Source organism: Musa acuminata, chromosome BXJ1-8 (assembly GCF_036884655.1).
Source record: "Musa acuminata AAA Group cultivar baxijiao chromosome BXJ1-8, Cavendish_Baxijiao_AAA, whole genome shotgun sequence".
Lineage (NCBI taxonomy): Eukaryota > Viridiplantae > Streptophyta > Magnoliopsida > Zingiberales > Musaceae > Musa > Musa acuminata.
Genome location: NC_088334.1, coordinates 45,708,874 through 45,726,731, shown reverse-complemented (window position 1 = coordinate 45,726,731; position 17,858 = coordinate 45,708,874). Strand labels below are relative to the sequence as shown.

At 49.4% G+C, this 17,858-nt stretch overlaps 2 protein-coding genes across 2 annotated transcripts; both read left to right on the top strand.

Moving 5' to 3' along the window:
- The first annotated feature begins 8,990 nt into the window (after window positions 1–8,990).
- Window positions 8,991–15,085, top strand: LOC135588189 (soluble starch synthase 2-2, chloroplastic/amyloplastic-like). The gene is made up of 8 exons (XM_065080178.1): window positions 8,991–9,713; window positions 10,067–10,547; window positions 10,753–10,817; window positions 11,051–11,128; window positions 11,215–11,325; window positions 11,468–11,512; window positions 13,058–13,231; window positions 14,001–15,085. The coding sequence occupies exons 1-8, from the start codon at window positions 9,342–9,344 to the stop codon at window positions 14,955–14,957; spliced, it is 2,283 nt and encodes a 760-aa protein (XP_064936250.1). The 5' UTR covers window positions 8,991–9,341; the 3' UTR covers window positions 14,958–15,085.
- Window positions 15,086–15,299: 214 nt separating this feature from the next.
- LOC135680402 (probable calcium-binding protein CML46) lies at window positions 15,300–15,842 on the top strand. The gene has a single exon (XM_065194283.1). The coding sequence runs from the start codon at window positions 15,300–15,302 to the stop codon at window positions 15,840–15,842; it is 543 nt and encodes a 180-aa protein (XP_065050355.1).
- The last annotated feature ends 2,016 nt before the right edge of the window (window positions 15,843–17,858 follow it).

The window sequence follows — 17,858 nt, the reverse complement described above, 5'->3', positions numbered from 1 at the left end:
AGTCCATAAATGGATCTAAGCAACCTACACACCTTATCTGGGCAGTTCTTGGACACGAATCCCTCAGGTTGCATCATATACACCTCCTCCTCCAGGTTCCCGTTGAGGAATGCGGTTTTCACATCCATCTGCCAGATCTCATAATCATAGTGTGCTGCAATAGCCAATAGAATTCTGATGGATTTTAGCATTGCTACGGGTGAGAAGGTTTCGTCATAGTCAACACCTTGCCTTTGACGATACCCTTTAGCCACTAGCCTTGCTTTATAGGTCTCTACCTTTCCATCTACTCCGATCTTTTTCTTAAAAATTCATTTGCAACCGATGGGTACAATACCTTCGGGTGCATCAACTAGGTTCCAAACCTTATTGGAGTACATAGAATCCATCTCAGAATTCATGGCTTCTTTCCACTTCCCGGAGTCTATACTCATAATAGCCTCCTCGTAGGTCTGAGGATCAATATCCTCTACATCCTCTGCTCTAATATGTCCCACATATCTCTCAGGAGGATGGGATACTCTATCAGACCTGCGTAAAGTTGAAACTTGTGTATTAGATACCTGAACAGACTCGGGCTGTAGAGTGGTGCTTGAGCTTGGTTCTCCAACTTCGCTCAATTCTATCATTCTCCCACTGTCTCCGTCAAGAATGTGTTCCTTCTCAAGGAACACTGCTCTCTTAGCTACAAAGACCTTTTGGTCCTCGAGATGATAGAAGTAATACCCACAAGTTTCCTTGGGGTATCCCACAAATTTACATCGCCCTGTCCTTGATTCTAACTTATCGGGGTTGTGTCTTTTAACATGGGCAGAGCAGCCCCAAATCTTAACTACTTTAAGATCAGGCTTCTTCCCTTTCCATATCTCATATGGTGTAGACACCACCGACTTAGTTGGAACTCTGTTCAGAAGGTAAGCTACGGTTTCTAGGGCATATCCCCAGAATGAGATGGGTAGGTCAGCGAAACTCATCATGGACCGTACCATATCTAATAATGTACGATTTCTCCTTTCAGAGACACCATTGAGCTGAGGTGTATAAGGAGGTGTCCATTGGGATAATATCCCATGGTCCTTGAGGAAGTGAGTAAACTCTGTACTTAAGTACTCACCTCCTCGATCTGATCGAAGAGTTTTGATACTCTTTCCAGTCTGGTTCTCCACCTCATTCTTATACTCTCTGAATTTCTCAAAGGCCTTGGACTTGTACTTCATTAAGTACACATATCCATACCTTGAGAAATCATCAGTAAATGTAATGAAGTAGGAGTAACCTCCAATGGCATGAGTTGACATGGGTCCACATACATCACTATGTATGAGTTCCAACAACTCAGTGGCTCTCTCTCCAGTTCTACTAAATGGAGAGTTGGTCAGTTTTCCACGAATGCAAGGCTCACAAGTTGCATATGACACATAGTCGAATGGATCTAGATATCCATCATTTAGCAACTTTTGAATCCTTCTTTCATGGATGTGACCTAGCCTACAATGCCACAGGTATGCACTGTTCAACTCATCTCGTTTCCTTTTGGACATATTTATATTCATGATATGTGGAGTGGTGTCTAACATAAATAAACCATTATGCAATGTTCCTTTCGTGATGATCTTATCATCTAATAATATCGAACAACCATTGTTCTCAAAAACAAATTTATATCCACTAACTGTTAAACATGAAATGGAGATAATGTTTTTGATAATAGAAGGAACAAAATAACATGCATCTAATGCAATAAAAGCTCCACTAGACAGATGTAGGGTGACCTCGCCAACAGCTAATACAGCAACTTTTGCTCCATTACCCATCTTGAGGTCCATCTCGCCTCTCTCTAGTCTCCTAGGCCTTGCCAGAACCTGCAACGAATTACATATATGATAAGCACTACCGGTATCTAATACCCATGTGTTATCATAAGAGTCTGACAAATGGAGACTGATCATGAATGTACCTGAAGCTTCATCAAGCTTTTGTTTCGCCCTTTCTGCAAGGTACTCTTTGCAGTTTCTCTTCCAATGCCCATCTTTACCACAGTGGAAGCACTGGCCTTTGTCCTTTGTTGGGTCTTTCTTAGCAACCTTTGCTTTACCTTGTTTGCCCTTGCCCTTTCCCTTCTTAAGGGACCTTTCTGCTTTCCTTTTCTTTCTGGTCTCACCAGTGTAGAGAACTGGCTTCTCTTTCTTAATAGTACTCTCTGCCTCCCTCAACATATTGAGGAGCTCTGGGAGAGTCACCTCAAGCTTGTTCATATTAAAGTTCATTATGAACTGTGAAAAGGAATCTGGTAGGGACTGAAGCACAATGTCCACACACAAGTTATCCTCTAGGACCATTCCTAGACCTGTGAGTTTCTCTATCCACTCAATCATCTTTAGGACATGGTTCTGAACCGGTGTCCCCTCAGTCATCCTAGCGCGGAAAAAGGCTCTTGGATATCTCATATCGTTGAGTCCTTCCCTGTTCCTCAAACAATTTACGGACATGTAGGAGAATGGATCTGGCATCCATCTTTTCATGTTGTCTCTGTAACTCTGGAGTCATAGAGCCCAACATATAGCACTGAGCAAGAGTGGAGTCATCAATGTACTTCACGTAGCGAGCGATCTCATCCTCGCTTGCCCCTTCTTCGGGCGTAGGCATCACTGTATCAAGGACGTACACGATTTTCTCCGCTGTGAGAACAATTCTCAAGTTACGGAGCCAATCCGTATAGTTTGGACCAGTGAGGCGGTTGACATCAAGTATGCCACGTAAGGGATTTGAAAGCGACATTTTCTGAAAATAAAGATGTAGCAAAAATGAATAACATGCAGATTTTGCAAGAAATAAACTATCAAGATATGGACTTCTATCTTAATATGCTCCCACTATTTTACTAACGAGTCACGCGACACCCTCAGCACGTGAAACGGAAGTCTCCGGCAGACTTCTAGTGGGGATCAGGATTCAATCAGCGTCTTAGTGTAACCTCGAGGGACTCGACCAATCACACTAAGCCTAAAAGGTAGACAACTCTTGCCGATCACAACTCCTTGTGATTCCCGTCCTGTTCGGCCTCCGAATCACCATGGCCTCGAGGGACTCGACCAACCATGATGCTCGGTTAAGTCAACACCTTCGTTACAAGATGAGTCTGATTTGATGATATACCCTCGAGGGACTCGACCAAGCATATCATGCCCTCAGGTCACCGGTGACATCTCTATGTCGTAAGCAAGATAGCGAATCGCGATATAGGTGAGTCTCGAGGGACTCGACCAACTCAACCTACACCGGGATTCGGTTCCTACTCATAACGATGGAAGGCCACGTGGGTCAATCTAATTGCCTCACGTTTACCGACTTAATATTATCGAGAGATGTTTCTATGATTTGGTCTCCTATTATGACATGTCACACATGTACATATTTAATATATATCTACATCGCATGCAAATATATATACATATCTAGTATGTGTATAAGCAATCACATCAGATGATCATGGACCACAACCTAATATGATTAGGCCCGAGCCAGTAGGCCTAATCACTCACATCAAGATCTATGTGTGCAACGGTGCATCTTCATGCCCTGTGATCGTCCATCTCGTCCTCGTCGGTTTCGTTGACATCTTGATGCATCTCCATGCATCACGATCGTCCGTCTCGTGGGTCCTACTATCGCATCCACGCTCCCACTGCACCTCCTCATATGATTACAACTTAATCATAGGCACGCAGGCCCGACAATAAACGAGAAATATAATGGAGGTTCGCAGACCTCAATAATAATAATCACAAGTACACACATCACACGGTCCATGATCATCCGTCCACACATCATACATCACATGTATAAATAATCATCATCATGTAGGACTACTAGATAATAATAAAAATAATAATCAACTAAACCTTTTAATTAATTAATATTTTCTGAAATCAGGGACATGTAGGGAATTTCTCAATTCCTAAGGGTATTTTCGTAATTTGGACAAAAGACAGAAACTGGAATTTCTCAAATTCCGAGGGGCAAAACTGTCTTTTGCGCAGAAAACCCTAATACCCTCTTACTGCTGCCGCTGCCGCCGCCGCCACCCTGCTGGCGGCGGCCTGTGCGGCGGGGCGAGGGCACTGCCCTCGCCTGCAGGCGGCACGCCCGCTGGCGGTGATGCCGCTGCGGGTGGGCGCCCCCTTCGGGCGCCGCTGCCTCCGCAGGCGGTGCTGTACCGCCGGGCGGCCGCCCCTTTAGGGGGGTTTCGCCCGCGGGAGCAGCGGCGGCAGGCGTCGCGCGTCGCTGCCCTGCGGCGGCAGGCGCCGCTTCCTTTCGGCGGTAGGCGCCGCTGCCCTGCGGCGCCTCTGCCCGTGGGTTGCCAGCCCCGCCAGCAGCAAGCCTGCTACAAGCAGACCGCCGGCCGGCTGCTGCAGGCACAGCGCTTGCGCATGCGCCGGCGCTGTGCTGCCTGGCTGCGGCTGCGGCTGCCGCTGCAGGTGGCTGCAGGCATGCAGATCGAGGGCAGCAACTGTTGCTGCCCTTCCTCGCTTTTGCGTCAACGATTTTGATATCAAAATTCTTCCTAAACACAATACACGCAGTTCAAAACCAATCATTCGCACGAACAACCTGGCTCTGATACCACTGTTGGGAAACCATTGGGGGGCGACATCATATGCGCAGCGGAAGAACAAGAAAAACAAAATCCCTGATTCCCAAAATGATGTTCGTCGTCATGCGAAGATTGGTGCGCAAAAATCCGCAAAACACAAAACTACGTATAGAGATTGTGTTACCTAGGGAGATCGTATATCCCTGTTTCCTTGCAGATCCTTAGGAGAGGGTGAAGGAGGTCAAGCGTCCTCCTCTCTAGCGGTGATCCACACAGCAGGGTTGCGACGACGCTCCTCAAAACTCCAGGCCTACTTTGAGGTGGAGAGGGAGAGGAGAATAGGAAAGGCAAGCAAAGACTCTAGCCTATGAGGCTGTGAATCCCTCCTATTTATAGAGATCCCGTGTCAAACCCTAATGGGTCCTTCCCTAGTGGATATTGGATCTGCATCCAATAAGACAAGGGCTCCGTCGAATATCTCATATCCGAACCTCTACTCATCGCAATGCCTACCATATGTGTGTGACCCTCTAGGCCCAATATCGAGCTGGCCGTGAGTCATACCTGTCAGAACTCCTTCTAACTAAGTGAATTATTATCTCTGTAATAATTCACTCGACTCATCGACTACGGAAGTACTAGGCCACTACGCCGTAGTCCCCAGACGATACAGGGGAATCCAATCCATTGGACCTGTCTGTCCTCAGTTACCATGTACCTATAGTCCCTCATCCATCTAATATCCCAGAGACCGTATATCGAGCATGGTGCTGTCAGACCCATACGGTTTCTACTCGAGTCTCGCTCTAATCGGATTCTCCCGGAGAACTCTTTCTCTCTCAACCCGAATGACCCTGGCCAGGGATTTGTCTGAGTAAGAACACATAGGATATTCCTCTCATGACGCCGAGAGTGGATGATCCTCTATTGACACTCAATAGCCCTCGTAAGGTCGACTACCACTCCCAATGACCAGCTGTACTAGATCTGGGAACAGCCAAACCTATAAGTCTGGTATCAAAGTGTGGAGCACTCATACAGGACATCCTTGGTGTCTCAAGTCTAAGAACCAGATACACCACTAGGACTACGGAATCGTTGTCTGACAATAAGGCATCATCAACCATCCAGCATTCCGTAAGCGGATCAATCAGTGAACTCATTCTCCAATGAGCACCTGTACTGTATCCCTAGTGTCCCTACACGAGCAGCTATGAGACCAGCTGCATCCATCATATGGACGGGTATACAGCACACCAGTCTATCCGGTTATCACGATGTCCCTCTCGAGTAACCTATGACCGGGATTATTTAGGATATGTGTTTAAAGGTGAATCGATCTCATTATCGTGATCTCATCACGATCCGATTCCCATTGCACAAATCCAAGGACATCACAATACATATGCATTTATGCAATAGTTATAAAGTGATATACGCCAAAATATAATAAGCAAAAAGATTCTGTATCAAGTCACACGTGCCATCACTCACGTGATTGGCTTGCTGGGCACTTATGACTAGCAGCGACTCGGGCCATGGTCTGAGCCGGCGAGTCGCAAGTCGGAGATCGAACTGGAGCGACTCGGGCTATGGTCTGAGCCGGCGAGTCACAAGTCGGAGATCGAACTGGGGCGACTCGGGCTATGGTCTGAGCCGGTGAGTCGCAAGTCAGAGATCGACCTGGAGCGACTCGGGCTATGGTCTGGGCCGGCGAGTTGCAAGTCGGAGATCGAACTGGAGCGACTCGGGCTATGGTCTGAGCCGACGAGTCGCAAGTCGGATATCGAATTGGGGCGACTCGGGCTATGGTCTGAGCCGGCGAGTCGCAAGTCGGAGATCGACATGGAGCGACTCGGGCTATGGTCTAGGCCGGCGAGTCGCAAGTCGGAGATCGACCTGGAGCGACTCGGGCTATGGTCTGGGCCGGTGAGTCGCAAGTCGGAGATCGACTTGGAGCGACTCGGGCTATGGTCTGAGCCGGCGAGTCGCAAGTCGGAGATCGAACTGGAGCGACTCGGGCTATGCGCCAAGGAGCACAACGCAGGCGGGCAGGCCGCGCGAGTGTCTTGGGTCCTGGGCAACGAGCGACCGATGAGCACATCTCAATCGGGAAGCCGAGCAGAGGTCGTGGTCTCAGACGACGTGCGGCCGAGGAGCACGACGCAAGCGGGCAGGCCGTGTTGGCGTGTCTCGGGTTATGGGCCGAGCCGGCGAGTCACAAGTCGGAGGTCGAACTGGAGCGACTCGAGCTATGAGCCAACCCGGCGAGTCGCAAGTCGGAGGTCGAACTGGAGCGACTCGGGCTATGAGCCAACCCGGCGAGTCGCAAGTCGGAGGTCGAACTGGAGCGACTCGGGCTATGAGCCGAGGAGCATGACACAGGCGGGTAGACCGCGTGGGCGTGTCTCGGTTGACACGCAGCCGAGGAGCACAACTCCGTCGGGCAAGCTGACCAGAGGTGGTCTCGGGCAACACGTTGCCGAGGAATATGACGCGGGCGGGCAGGCCGCGTAGGCGTGTCTCGAGTTATGGGCCGAGCCGGCGAGTCGCAAGTCGGAGATCGAACTGGAGCGACTCGGGCTATGAGCCAAGCTGGCGAGTCGCAAGTCGGAGGTCGAACTGGAGCGACTCGGGCTATGAGCCGAGGAGCACGACACAGGCGGGCAGGCCGCGTGGGGTGAACTCGGCGGTGTGGCCGAGGGACTCCGCTCAGGCGGGCAGACCGCGCTGAGGTGAACTCGGCAGCGTATGGCCGAGAAGCTTGGCGTAGGCGGGCTACGGCCGAGGGACGTGACCCAGATGGGCAAGCCGCCCTGAGATGGACTCGGCAGTGTATGGCCGAGGAGCTCGACGCAAGCAGGCTGGCCGCGCAGGCGTGGTCACGAGGGTCATGCGGCTGAGGTGTTCGGCGCAGGCAGACTGTGGCCGCGCGGAAGCCGCTCAGGAGGGCAGGCCGCGCTGAGGTGGGCTCGGCAGTGTGGCCGAGGGACGTGACCCAGGTGGGCAAGCCGCCCTGAGATGGACTCGGCAGTGCATGGCCGAGGAGCTCGGCGCAGGCAGGCATGAGCCAAGAGGCGGTCAGGTAAACATGGAGCCTTCGCTTGGAAGAGACTGAGGCAGGGCGGGCCCGAGCGGGCGGCTCTCGTTGCCGTGGTGGTCGGGTCGTAGGGGGGTTCACCGAGCGGGATAATGGTTCGCACTATACCCGTCAGCGCTCGGACTTGATGAGCGAGGTCCTGGAAGGCCTTGAGCGACACGTGCAAGGGGTCGCTGGGGGCGCACTCGGGTGGAAGCAGACCCGGGTCGTTGGACAGACACTAGTAGCATTCTGCGGTCACGACGGGGTGTTCGTCTCGAAGATCTCCATGCGGGGGACTTTCCCCCGGAGCTCCGATCAGGTGTGACCCCTCAACTGTGAGCTCGTCTAAGCCAGTTGGATGATCCCTCGACTTTCGGGGCCCTCCTTCTAGCACCAAAATGATGCGGCGGGGAATCTGTTTAAGCCGTGGCCTTGGGGTCGTCGCGGCTCGATTCGGGGGTCCGAATGTCAGGGATCTCGGGTGGCGCTAGACCTTCAAGGGGCCTTCAAGGGGCTAGCCGCACATTACTTATAGACAAAATCCCGCCAAAAACAACGACCCTTCCTCTACTCAGGCATGTCGCATCGGGATGACACAACGTCATTCCGCCATAAATGCAACTTGGCAGGGTAGCCAACAGGCGCGCTACACGTGGCAACCAACGGGCTTGAAGCGCCGGTCTTCTCGAAAACTGGCGATTCACGAAAAGGTTCGTCCCCTGGACTTCCGAATAGACCAAAGGCTACTTGGCCACCCGCATCTCCCACAGCACAGCATAAAAGATCCAATCGAAGTAGCTCCTCGGTCGTAGCAGCCTACGTCATGCTCCTTGGCCTCATGTCGCCCGAGACCACGCCTGCGCGGCCTGCTCGCCCGAGTCCAGCTCCTCGGCCGCAGCCGCCTGCGTCGTGCTCCTCGGCCTCATGTCGCTCGAGACCATGCCCGCACGGCCTGCTCGCCCGAAGACCACGCCTGCGCGGCCTGCTCGCTCGAGTCCAGCTCCTCGGTCGCAGCCGCCTGTGTCGCGCTCCTTGGCCTCAGGTTGCCCGAGACCACACCTGCGTGGTTTGCTCGCTCGAGTCCAGCTCCTCGGCCACAGCCGCCTGCGTCGTGCTCCTCGGCCTCATACCGCCCGAGACCACACCTGTGCGGCCTGCTCGCCCGAGTCCAGCTCCTCGACTGCAGTCGCCTGCGTCGTGCTTCTCGGTCCCATCCCTCTCGTGGACCACACCCGCGCAGCCGGCTCTCATGTGCCCAAAGGCTCCCCTCGCGCGGCCCCGGAGAGATCCTCGATGTCCGGACCCGAACCGAGCCGCGTCGGCCCCGAGGCCACGGCTCTCAAAGTTGTTTCCCACAACATCAACGATATCTTTATATAATATTAATTATTAAAAAAATTAAATCTACTATCGTTAAGTTCTAGAATGACGATCGATATCAACGATTAAGAAGGGCTGATCGATGAAGAGAACTCCAAATAAAGGTCGTAATCACATCATTTCGTTCACAAGATGTCCTCTTGCTTCCGTCCGTCCCACGTGCCTGCCGAACGACATCTACCGCACACAACGTTCGCTCGGGCCCAACTGCACCCACGGGGGGCATGCACGCTTCCCTTGTAACTTCGCTTAAAATCCTCCCACTGCTACTCGCCGATTCCAAAGATGGCGTCTTTCAGCTCTCAGACCTTCCGTCTCGAGGCTTGCAGTGGCGGCGGCAACAGCCCTGTTCGCGTCCAGATTAAGCCGGACGATGGCCGTAGGGCGTCGGTTGTGGCGGCTGTTGTCAGGGAGAACGCTATTTTCCCCAGCGGAGGTGGGTGCCGGGTGAGGTTCGCGACGAGGGGCCGACGAAGTGAGATCTTGGTGGCGGTCGAGAAGGGGAGGGGCCTTCGGGCCACCGGAAAAGGCGGCGATTTTGAGCCGGAGAAGGGGAGGGCCGATGGTGATGATGCCGGTGTCAATGTCGGTGCAGCTCCGGCCACGATTGACAAGAACATGAAGGTTCTGGAGATGGAACACGACTCAATTAAGCAGGTGGCTCTCTGGTCTTTACTTTGTTTCTTCTCATTCTGTTCATCCTCCTCTCTTGGCTTTCAATCATGAGAGAGAGAGAGAGAGAGAGAGAGAGAGAGAGAGAGAGTACATGGAAATTATATAGAACAAAGATAGAGCAGAGAATATGAACATCAAGTTGTATGACTCTTAATGATCATAAGTAGTGCATAGATTTTGACTAGTTTATCTCATTTCGGAATCTAGTCTGTGTCCTAAATATCAGCTTCTTGACTTTCCTCATTTTGTGCATAAATTTTGACTAGTTTATCTCATTTTGGAATATAGTCTGTGTACTAAATATGCAGCTTCTTGACTTCCTCATTTTGGTTCAGGCTGTGGAAAAAAGGAACATAATCTCATCCTTGGGAAGTGAAGCTGCTGAAGCAGTTCAGAGTACTGATTCTTCTGCTAAAGGTGCTAAAACCATTAATTTGAACCTAAGTTCAACTAGTGTTTCTAACAGTTTGGTCCAGTCTTCTGAATCTAAGATGTCTAAGACTCAATGTATCGGTAAAACTGAAAATTCTTTAGAGGAAGCAGAAGAGCAAGGTGATATCCTACAAGCTGATGGACTAGCAAAAGATGCAGATCTTGATTCTACTTATGATTCAGTCGAATCATCACTTATTATACAAGAATCTGAAAGGGGTACTGAAGATGAGAATGCTCAGAACCATACGGAAGCAAAATCTGATGGTGTAGATACAGAAGCAGATATTGAGGTAGAAAATGTGGATTCCCCTCCTCTGGCTGGAGCGAATGCCATGAATGTAATAGTAGTTTCCGCGGAATGTGCTCCTTGGTCAAAGACAGGTATTGATATTTTTAGTATTTTCGTATTTTCCGATTGATCTTTTGCTGTATTTTTACTCTTACCTCTCAAGTACTGAAAATTTGTTGTATCAAGTCTATGCTCCACAATTGGTAATGAAGTGAATGACTGTTGTTTGGGTTTATAAAGTGTTATTATGATATTTAAATAAGATTCACTGACATTTATCATTTTTAACTTCAACAGGAGGGCTTGGAGATGTAGCTGGGACTCTGCCAAAAGCTTTGGCTAGGAGAGGGCACCGGGTTATGGTATTTCTCCTTTCCCTTTTGTCGATTAATTTCTGTTTGAACCTCAAATCTCACGTTAATGTTGGTGGTGACTCTAGCTATTCCACAGAAAGGTAAATTGGAATAGCAATTCAAATCATAAAACTGCAATTACAATGTGCAGGTTTACCAAACTAGAATAATGTTAGTCCAAAAGTTGCTTCCTTAATATTGCTGTTGCATAGCCAGTTCAATCTTTCTTTTGTAAATTATAGGTTGTTTCCCCAAGGTATGCCAATTATCCTGAATCCAAAGATATAGGTGTTCGCAAATATTACAAAGCTGATGGGCAGGTCTGTATCTGCTGTTTCATGTCATGGTGTTTAGATTTAGCTATAAATACATACTTATCCAGTTGATGTCATATTATGGGATGCAGGATCTGGAAGTAAATTATTTTCATGCTTATATTGATCGTGTGGATTTTGTATTTATCGACAGTCCAGTTTTCCGTCATCTAGAGAACAACATTTATGGGGGAGACCGGCTGGTAAAAGTTTTTTGCAATTTTAACACCTGTAAATTAGTCAATCCAGTTTATTCACTTTTTGTTACTTCATTTTTTTGTGCACTGAAAATACAGAAATGACCTTCTACAAGTTATTTATATTGTCTTTCGCTAATTAATGCAGGAAATCTTGAAACGGATGGTATTGTTATGCAAGGTAGCTGTAGAGGTATCTCCTTTGTCCTGAACAACATATTCAACTATCCATGATGTACATAACAGAATATGTCAGTATTAGAAATTCGTAGTGAGCATTTGTCTAAGATTAATGCAGGAAGGGACTTCCAACATGATTTCTAGTGTGAAAAATATAGTCATGTCGGTGGCCGCTTCAGTGCTGCTTTGAGTTAGTACTTGATAGTCCTTGAGGTGCTTAACTCAATTGCAAATGCCAATTCCCAACCCTTTTTCCCACTTCTTTTTTCTGGTTCTGTATCTTTGTTTCCTAGTTCATGCAGATGTCTTATGACTGAAATTAGCATTGTACAGTATTGTCTTAGGTCTAAAATTTCATTACAGTACCAGTAGCAGGACCCGTTCAGAGGGGTAGGTATCGGTCAGCACAGTATCAAAACATTCAGTGTGTATATATATATATATATATATATATATATATATATATATATATATATATATATATATATATATATATATATATATATATATATATATATATATATTAAAAATTGGATTGAATACGATATGTAACCGGGCAGTACTAGCATAGAGGTATCCAGTCAGATCGGTATGTTACACTCAGTATACCATACATCTAATTCTATGGTTCTGCATATTAATTGTCGATGGAGAACTGACTGTGACTTTGGTATCAACGAACCTTAACAAAACAATTTACTGTTTAAAAATTTTGGAGTTTCATACAATTTCTGATTCTTGATCGATGTTTTAAAAGATGTAAGATATCTCTGTGCAGGTGAAATTATTTAATAGGCCAAGTTTATATTAGAAAAAAGGCCTAGTTGTCAAACTCATTTCCATTTATTAGGCTTAGGAAATTAACAACAAGGCCACTGACATATATGGTTTTCTTTGATACCTTATGTTTTTTTTCTATTATGATAGAGTCAGTGGAACTTTGTGCAAGGATTTACCTTACGTTAAACACACAATGGTAGTTACTCTCCAATGTTGGTGCTCTGCCAATTAACAGATATTAAATCATAATACTTTTGTTTAATCATCTAAGTTTTTTAGAAAATTGATGGAGTAATCGAGTGGTTGATGTAAATAACTGAAGGCTACTCTAGCATACTTAGTTCTTACTGCCTCTATCCTCCCTGATTTCTCGGCCTTACCTTTGCATCCAATTTATCATTGTTTCTGTTATCTGCATATGTTGTTTCATATAATTCCCTGAATTTTAACCATTGGCTAGTTTCTCTTTTTCTTTTGCCTTATAATTCTTCTAAAATCAAAAGTTATTGTGAATTATAATCTATTAGGATTTATCAGTATTCTGGCTTTCATGATAAGCAAACCAGTTTTGTTGTGAAGCAGATAAATTTGCATACCACTCATGTTATATTTCTTCGCAAGTCTGTAGTCGGTGTATAACCAAACACTTAATTCTATTCGAACAATAAGATTTAGTTTTATGGTAAGTATCCTTTTTCTGTGGATATACCTTGTATTTTTCATTCACAACTTGTTAAACATATGTCATTGTTTCGAGTTTAGACTGATACAATTGCAGGTTCCGTGGCATGTTCCATGTGGCGGCTTATGCTATGGAGACGGAAATTTAATTTTCATTGCGAACGATTGGCACACATCACTTCTGCCTGTGTATCTGAAAGCATGCTACCGCGACAATGGCTTGATGAAGTATGCCAGGTCCATCTTGGTGATCCACAACATATCTCACCAGGTTAGCTCTCTCGCATTTTATGCTGCATCTATTAGGTTAAACTTCTGTTAAATTCTCTCTTCATTTAGAAGTTCAATTTGCTGAGTTCAGTAGCCTGTGAGATCCTCAGAACTGCTCAAAGACTGTTAAATTTGCCAAGACGATATCTGCAAGTTTGCAGTTCTCTCACTTACCTTATCAGTAAACCAAACACTTTCTGACTATTTCTCACGTCACTGAATCAATGATCCAATTATGCTTGCATGAATTCCTACAGCTGCATTGTATTTCTTGAAGTTTAGGTTGCATGATGCCCCTGGCCATATTGTTTTTGTGTGACCTGAAGATATTGATCATATGTTGTACTTAATTTTTCATGAGTCTATCATGGTTTTTCCCAAACCTTGTTATAATTGCATGACATTTGAAGCACTCTGTTTTATTAGAAACCTTCTTTACATCCTTCTCTTTTGCATCAAATGAATGTTTGTCTTCTTAAACTCTTTTTGAGCAATCAAAACATCTCCGCTTTTAATTTCTTTTCTCCCCCATTTTTGTTGAAGTTGCTTCATTTCAAACTTGCAAAGATTTCTGAGTTACCACCACCAAAGAAAAATCATTTCGCTCAAAATGAAGATAAAATCATTCATCTTCTCTTCTCTTTTTCTACCGAGAAGAATGCTTGAATCTGATCCTGATATAGAAGTTTCATGGCATCATTCTAAACAACTTAGGAAACTACGAGCTCGGAATCCTTATCGTCTGCATTCTACCTGTGTGTCTTGTCCAGGGGCGTGGTCCAGTTGAGGACTTCTTCCATGTCGACTTGCCCGATCAACACATGGACCTCTTCAAGCTGTATGAGCCGATGGGAGGTGACCACTTCAACATCTTCGCGGCCGGCCTCAAGACTGCTGACCGCGTGATCACCGTCAGCCGTGGCTACGCATGGGAGCTCACAACATCCGAAGGTGGGTGGGGACTCCATGAGATCATAAACGAGAACAACTGGAAGTTCCAAGGCATCGTCAACGGGATCGACACAGTGGACTGGAACCCTGAGCTGGATCTTCACCTGCAATCCGATGGCTACAGAAACTATTCCATTGAGACTCTGCAAGCCGGGAAACCACAGTGCAAGGCGGCGCTGCAGAAGGAGCTCGGCCTCCCTGTCCGCGAGGACGTCCCCCTCATCGGATTCATCGGCCGGCTGGATCACCAGAAGGGCGTCGACCTCATTGCGGGTGCGATGCCTTGGATCGTCGGGCAGGACTTGCAGCTGGTGATGCTGGGCACCGGGCGGGCCGACCTGGAGGAGATGCTGCGCAAGTTCGACAGGGAGCACCACAACAAGGTGAGGGCGTGGGTGGGGTTCTCGGTGAAGATGGCGCACAGGATCACCGCAGGGGCGGACGTCCTGCTCATGCCATCGCGGTTCGAGCCCTGCGGGCTGAACCAGCTGTACGCCATGAAGTACGGCACGGTCCCGGTGGTGCACGCCGTCGGCGGGCTTCGCGACACGGTGATCCCGTTCGATCCCTTCAGGGAGAGCGGGTTCGGGTGGACGTTCGACCGGGCGGAGGCCAACAAGCTGATCAATGCGCTGGGGAACTGCCTCAACACCTACAGGAACCAGAAGGAGAATTGGAAGGGCCTGCAGACGCGAGGGATGGCACAGGACCTGAGCTGGGACAACGCCGCCAAACATTACGAGGAAGTCCTCGTCTCAGCTAAGTATCAGTGGTGATCTTTGAGAACATGAACGAACAGTATCTATCTCAGCTATCTGATGATCCAATCCGGATCTCTCTTCAACGAACCTGCAAAGATTCGTCTAAGTATTGTGTGCGTCCGTTTGATTGATGGCATCAACATTTTGACACGTCTCTCTCTCTCTATCTCTTCCTCGCTGTCGAGGACAGCCCAGTTTTGTTGGATTCTGTGATTAGCCACCGCGTCGACAGCCTCTGCTGCGTACGTGCCAGAGGAAAACAGTCGCACCTGCACGCATAAATACACATCGATTCGCCATGCATGTTATTGGTTGGACCAAGAAGCAGCGTCTTCTTCCTCCTCAGCGCTGGAAACCATGGAGAAACCATTGCCAACTGCACCGTACCACTCCCTCGCACTCACAGAGCCCATCGTGCTCCTCTTCAACAAGACCATCTCCATGGGGGTCGTCCTGAAGAATAAGATATCCATGGGGTTCCTCTTCCGGCACCCAGCGCCGTGCGCATCGGGGGTCGTCGATCGTGTCAGACCCGGCGACTCGGCCGACGGTAGCGAGGCGCTCGAGTTGACCAGAGAAGACGTGGAGACGGTGATGGAGATCATTACGGGCATGCCTTGCGGCGCGGACGGTGAGCAGCTCGAGGAGCTGCGTGGCGTGTTCGAGGGGGAGGAGCCGAGCTTGGAGGAAGTGGCGGAGGCGTTCTCCGTCTTCGATGATGACGGTGACGGGGTCATAGAGCCCCTGGACCTGCATCGTGTTCTCTGCAAGCTGGGCTTCCCGGAGGGGGCGGCATTGGAGGCATGCCGACGGATGATCGCGGCGTACGACGAGAACGACGACGGGAGGATCGATTTCAAGGAGTTCATCAAAGTTGTGGAGGGCAGCTTCTTTGATTAATTATTCTTCCTTTTCTTCTTGTCGTCATCAGCGTCACATCTATCATTGCGCAAGCAATTAAAACAAACCTAATTTCGAGCATGATTGAGACTCGAACTCTAAAATCATCAAAAGTGTTATGGTAAATAACTTTTTTAGCCGTGGCCTCGGGTTCGACACAGCTCGTTCTGGGGTCCGAATGGCGGGGATCTTGCGCGGTGTGCCTCGGGTCCTTTTGGTGGTCGATCGTGGTGATCTGGATGTCCCGTCAGGGGGAGAGCTCTGTCGTAGCGTCGGGGAAGAGGCAACCTCGCCTCGCACCTGCACACTGGTCAGGTCGGAGGCTCGGCCCGACCCCTCCGACGATCAAGTTAGCGATGTGGAGAGGGTGGTGGAAGAGGGAGTGCTTCTGTGTGAGTTGTCTTCCCCCCTTATTCGTTTAGAACTCTGGGGTATTTTATAGATGAGTTTGACGTTACCTGATGTGGCTGCCTGTAGGAGGCAGGCTGGTAGCGTCTAACATGGGGTTGGCGTGGCGTGAAGAACCAGGCCTGGGTTAGGTGTTAATGCCGACTTCCTCGGGCAGTGCGTTGACCAGGCATGGCTGACGTCATGGCGTGTCACATCGCCATTTTTGCCCTTATCATATTCCCCCCCCCCCCCCCCCCCCCTCCGAAAAAAGCTATGCGTCGGTTATCGTATAAGAGGAGTCCGATGCATGGCTTCTGTCTTCAGATGGGCTGGCCGTGCGGACGAGGTCTCGGGGAACATGGAGCCGAAGGGCCGAGGAGCACGACGCAGGCAGGCTTGGCCGCACAAGTGAGGTCTCGGGCATTATGCGGCCGAGGAGCACGGCGCAGGCGGGCTAGCCGTGCAGGTGTGTATCGAGAACATGAAGCCAAGGAGCATGACGCAGGCGGGCTGGCCGCGCCGGTGTGGTCTCGGGCATTATGCAGCCGAGGATCACGATGCAGCCGGACAGACCGCGCAGGCGTGGTCGCGATGGTCATGCGGCCGAGTAGCACGACGCAGGCGGGCAGACCGCGCGGGTGTGGTCTCGAGCATTATGCGGCCGAGGAGGTGGCTTCGGGCAGCCTGCAGCCGAGGAGCATGGCGCAGGCGGGCCGACCGCGCAAGTGTGTCTCGGGAACACAGGGCCAAGGAGCACGATGCAGGCGGGCGAGCCGCGCAGGTCTGTCTCGGGAACATGGGGCCAAGGAGCACGACGCAGGCAGGTTGGCCGCGCCGGTGTGTCTCGGGAACATGGATCCAAGGAGCACGACGCAGGTGGGCTGGCCACGCAGGCGTGGTCTCGGGCATTATGTGGCCAAGGAGCACGACGCAGGCAGACAGACCGCGCAGGTGTGGTCGCGAGGGTCATGCAGCCGAGTAGCATGACGCAAGCATGGTCGTGAGGGTCATGTGGCCGAGTAGCACGACGCAGGCGGGCAGACCGCATGGGTATGGTCGCAAGGGCCATGCGGCTGAGTGGCACGACGTGGGCGGTCAGGCCACGTGAGGTGGAGTCGAGCAGTGCATGGCAAGGGAAGTGGCTTGGGTCGAGAGACACAATTCAAGCGGGCGGGCCGCGCTGAGGTGGACTCGGCAGTGTGTGACCGAGAAGCTCGGTGCAGGCTACGCCGAGGGACACCGCTCAGGCGGGCAGGCCGCTCTAGGGGGAGCTCGGCAGTGTATGGCCGAGGAGCTCGGCACAGGAAGGCTGCGGTGCAGTATATAATTTTTTGGGTTAAGCGGAGCAATAAAACTTTTTGAAGTTTCAAAAATTGGCTGTCGAAAGAATTATATCTATCCATCAGGAAAAAGAAAATAAAATTGTGCGCACTTGAGGTCCTTCTGTTGTCTTTCTATTAGCACACTGGCTTAGACTTTCATCCTTTATGTGCATGGTTACTTACAGTCAATTATATGTATGTATGCTCTCTTTTAGGTGCATAATGAGAGAAGCAGAGACTACACTATTCAGGACACGGGTGTACCAATGATGTCCCAAGCTCCTGGTTTACCCACCACTTCTGG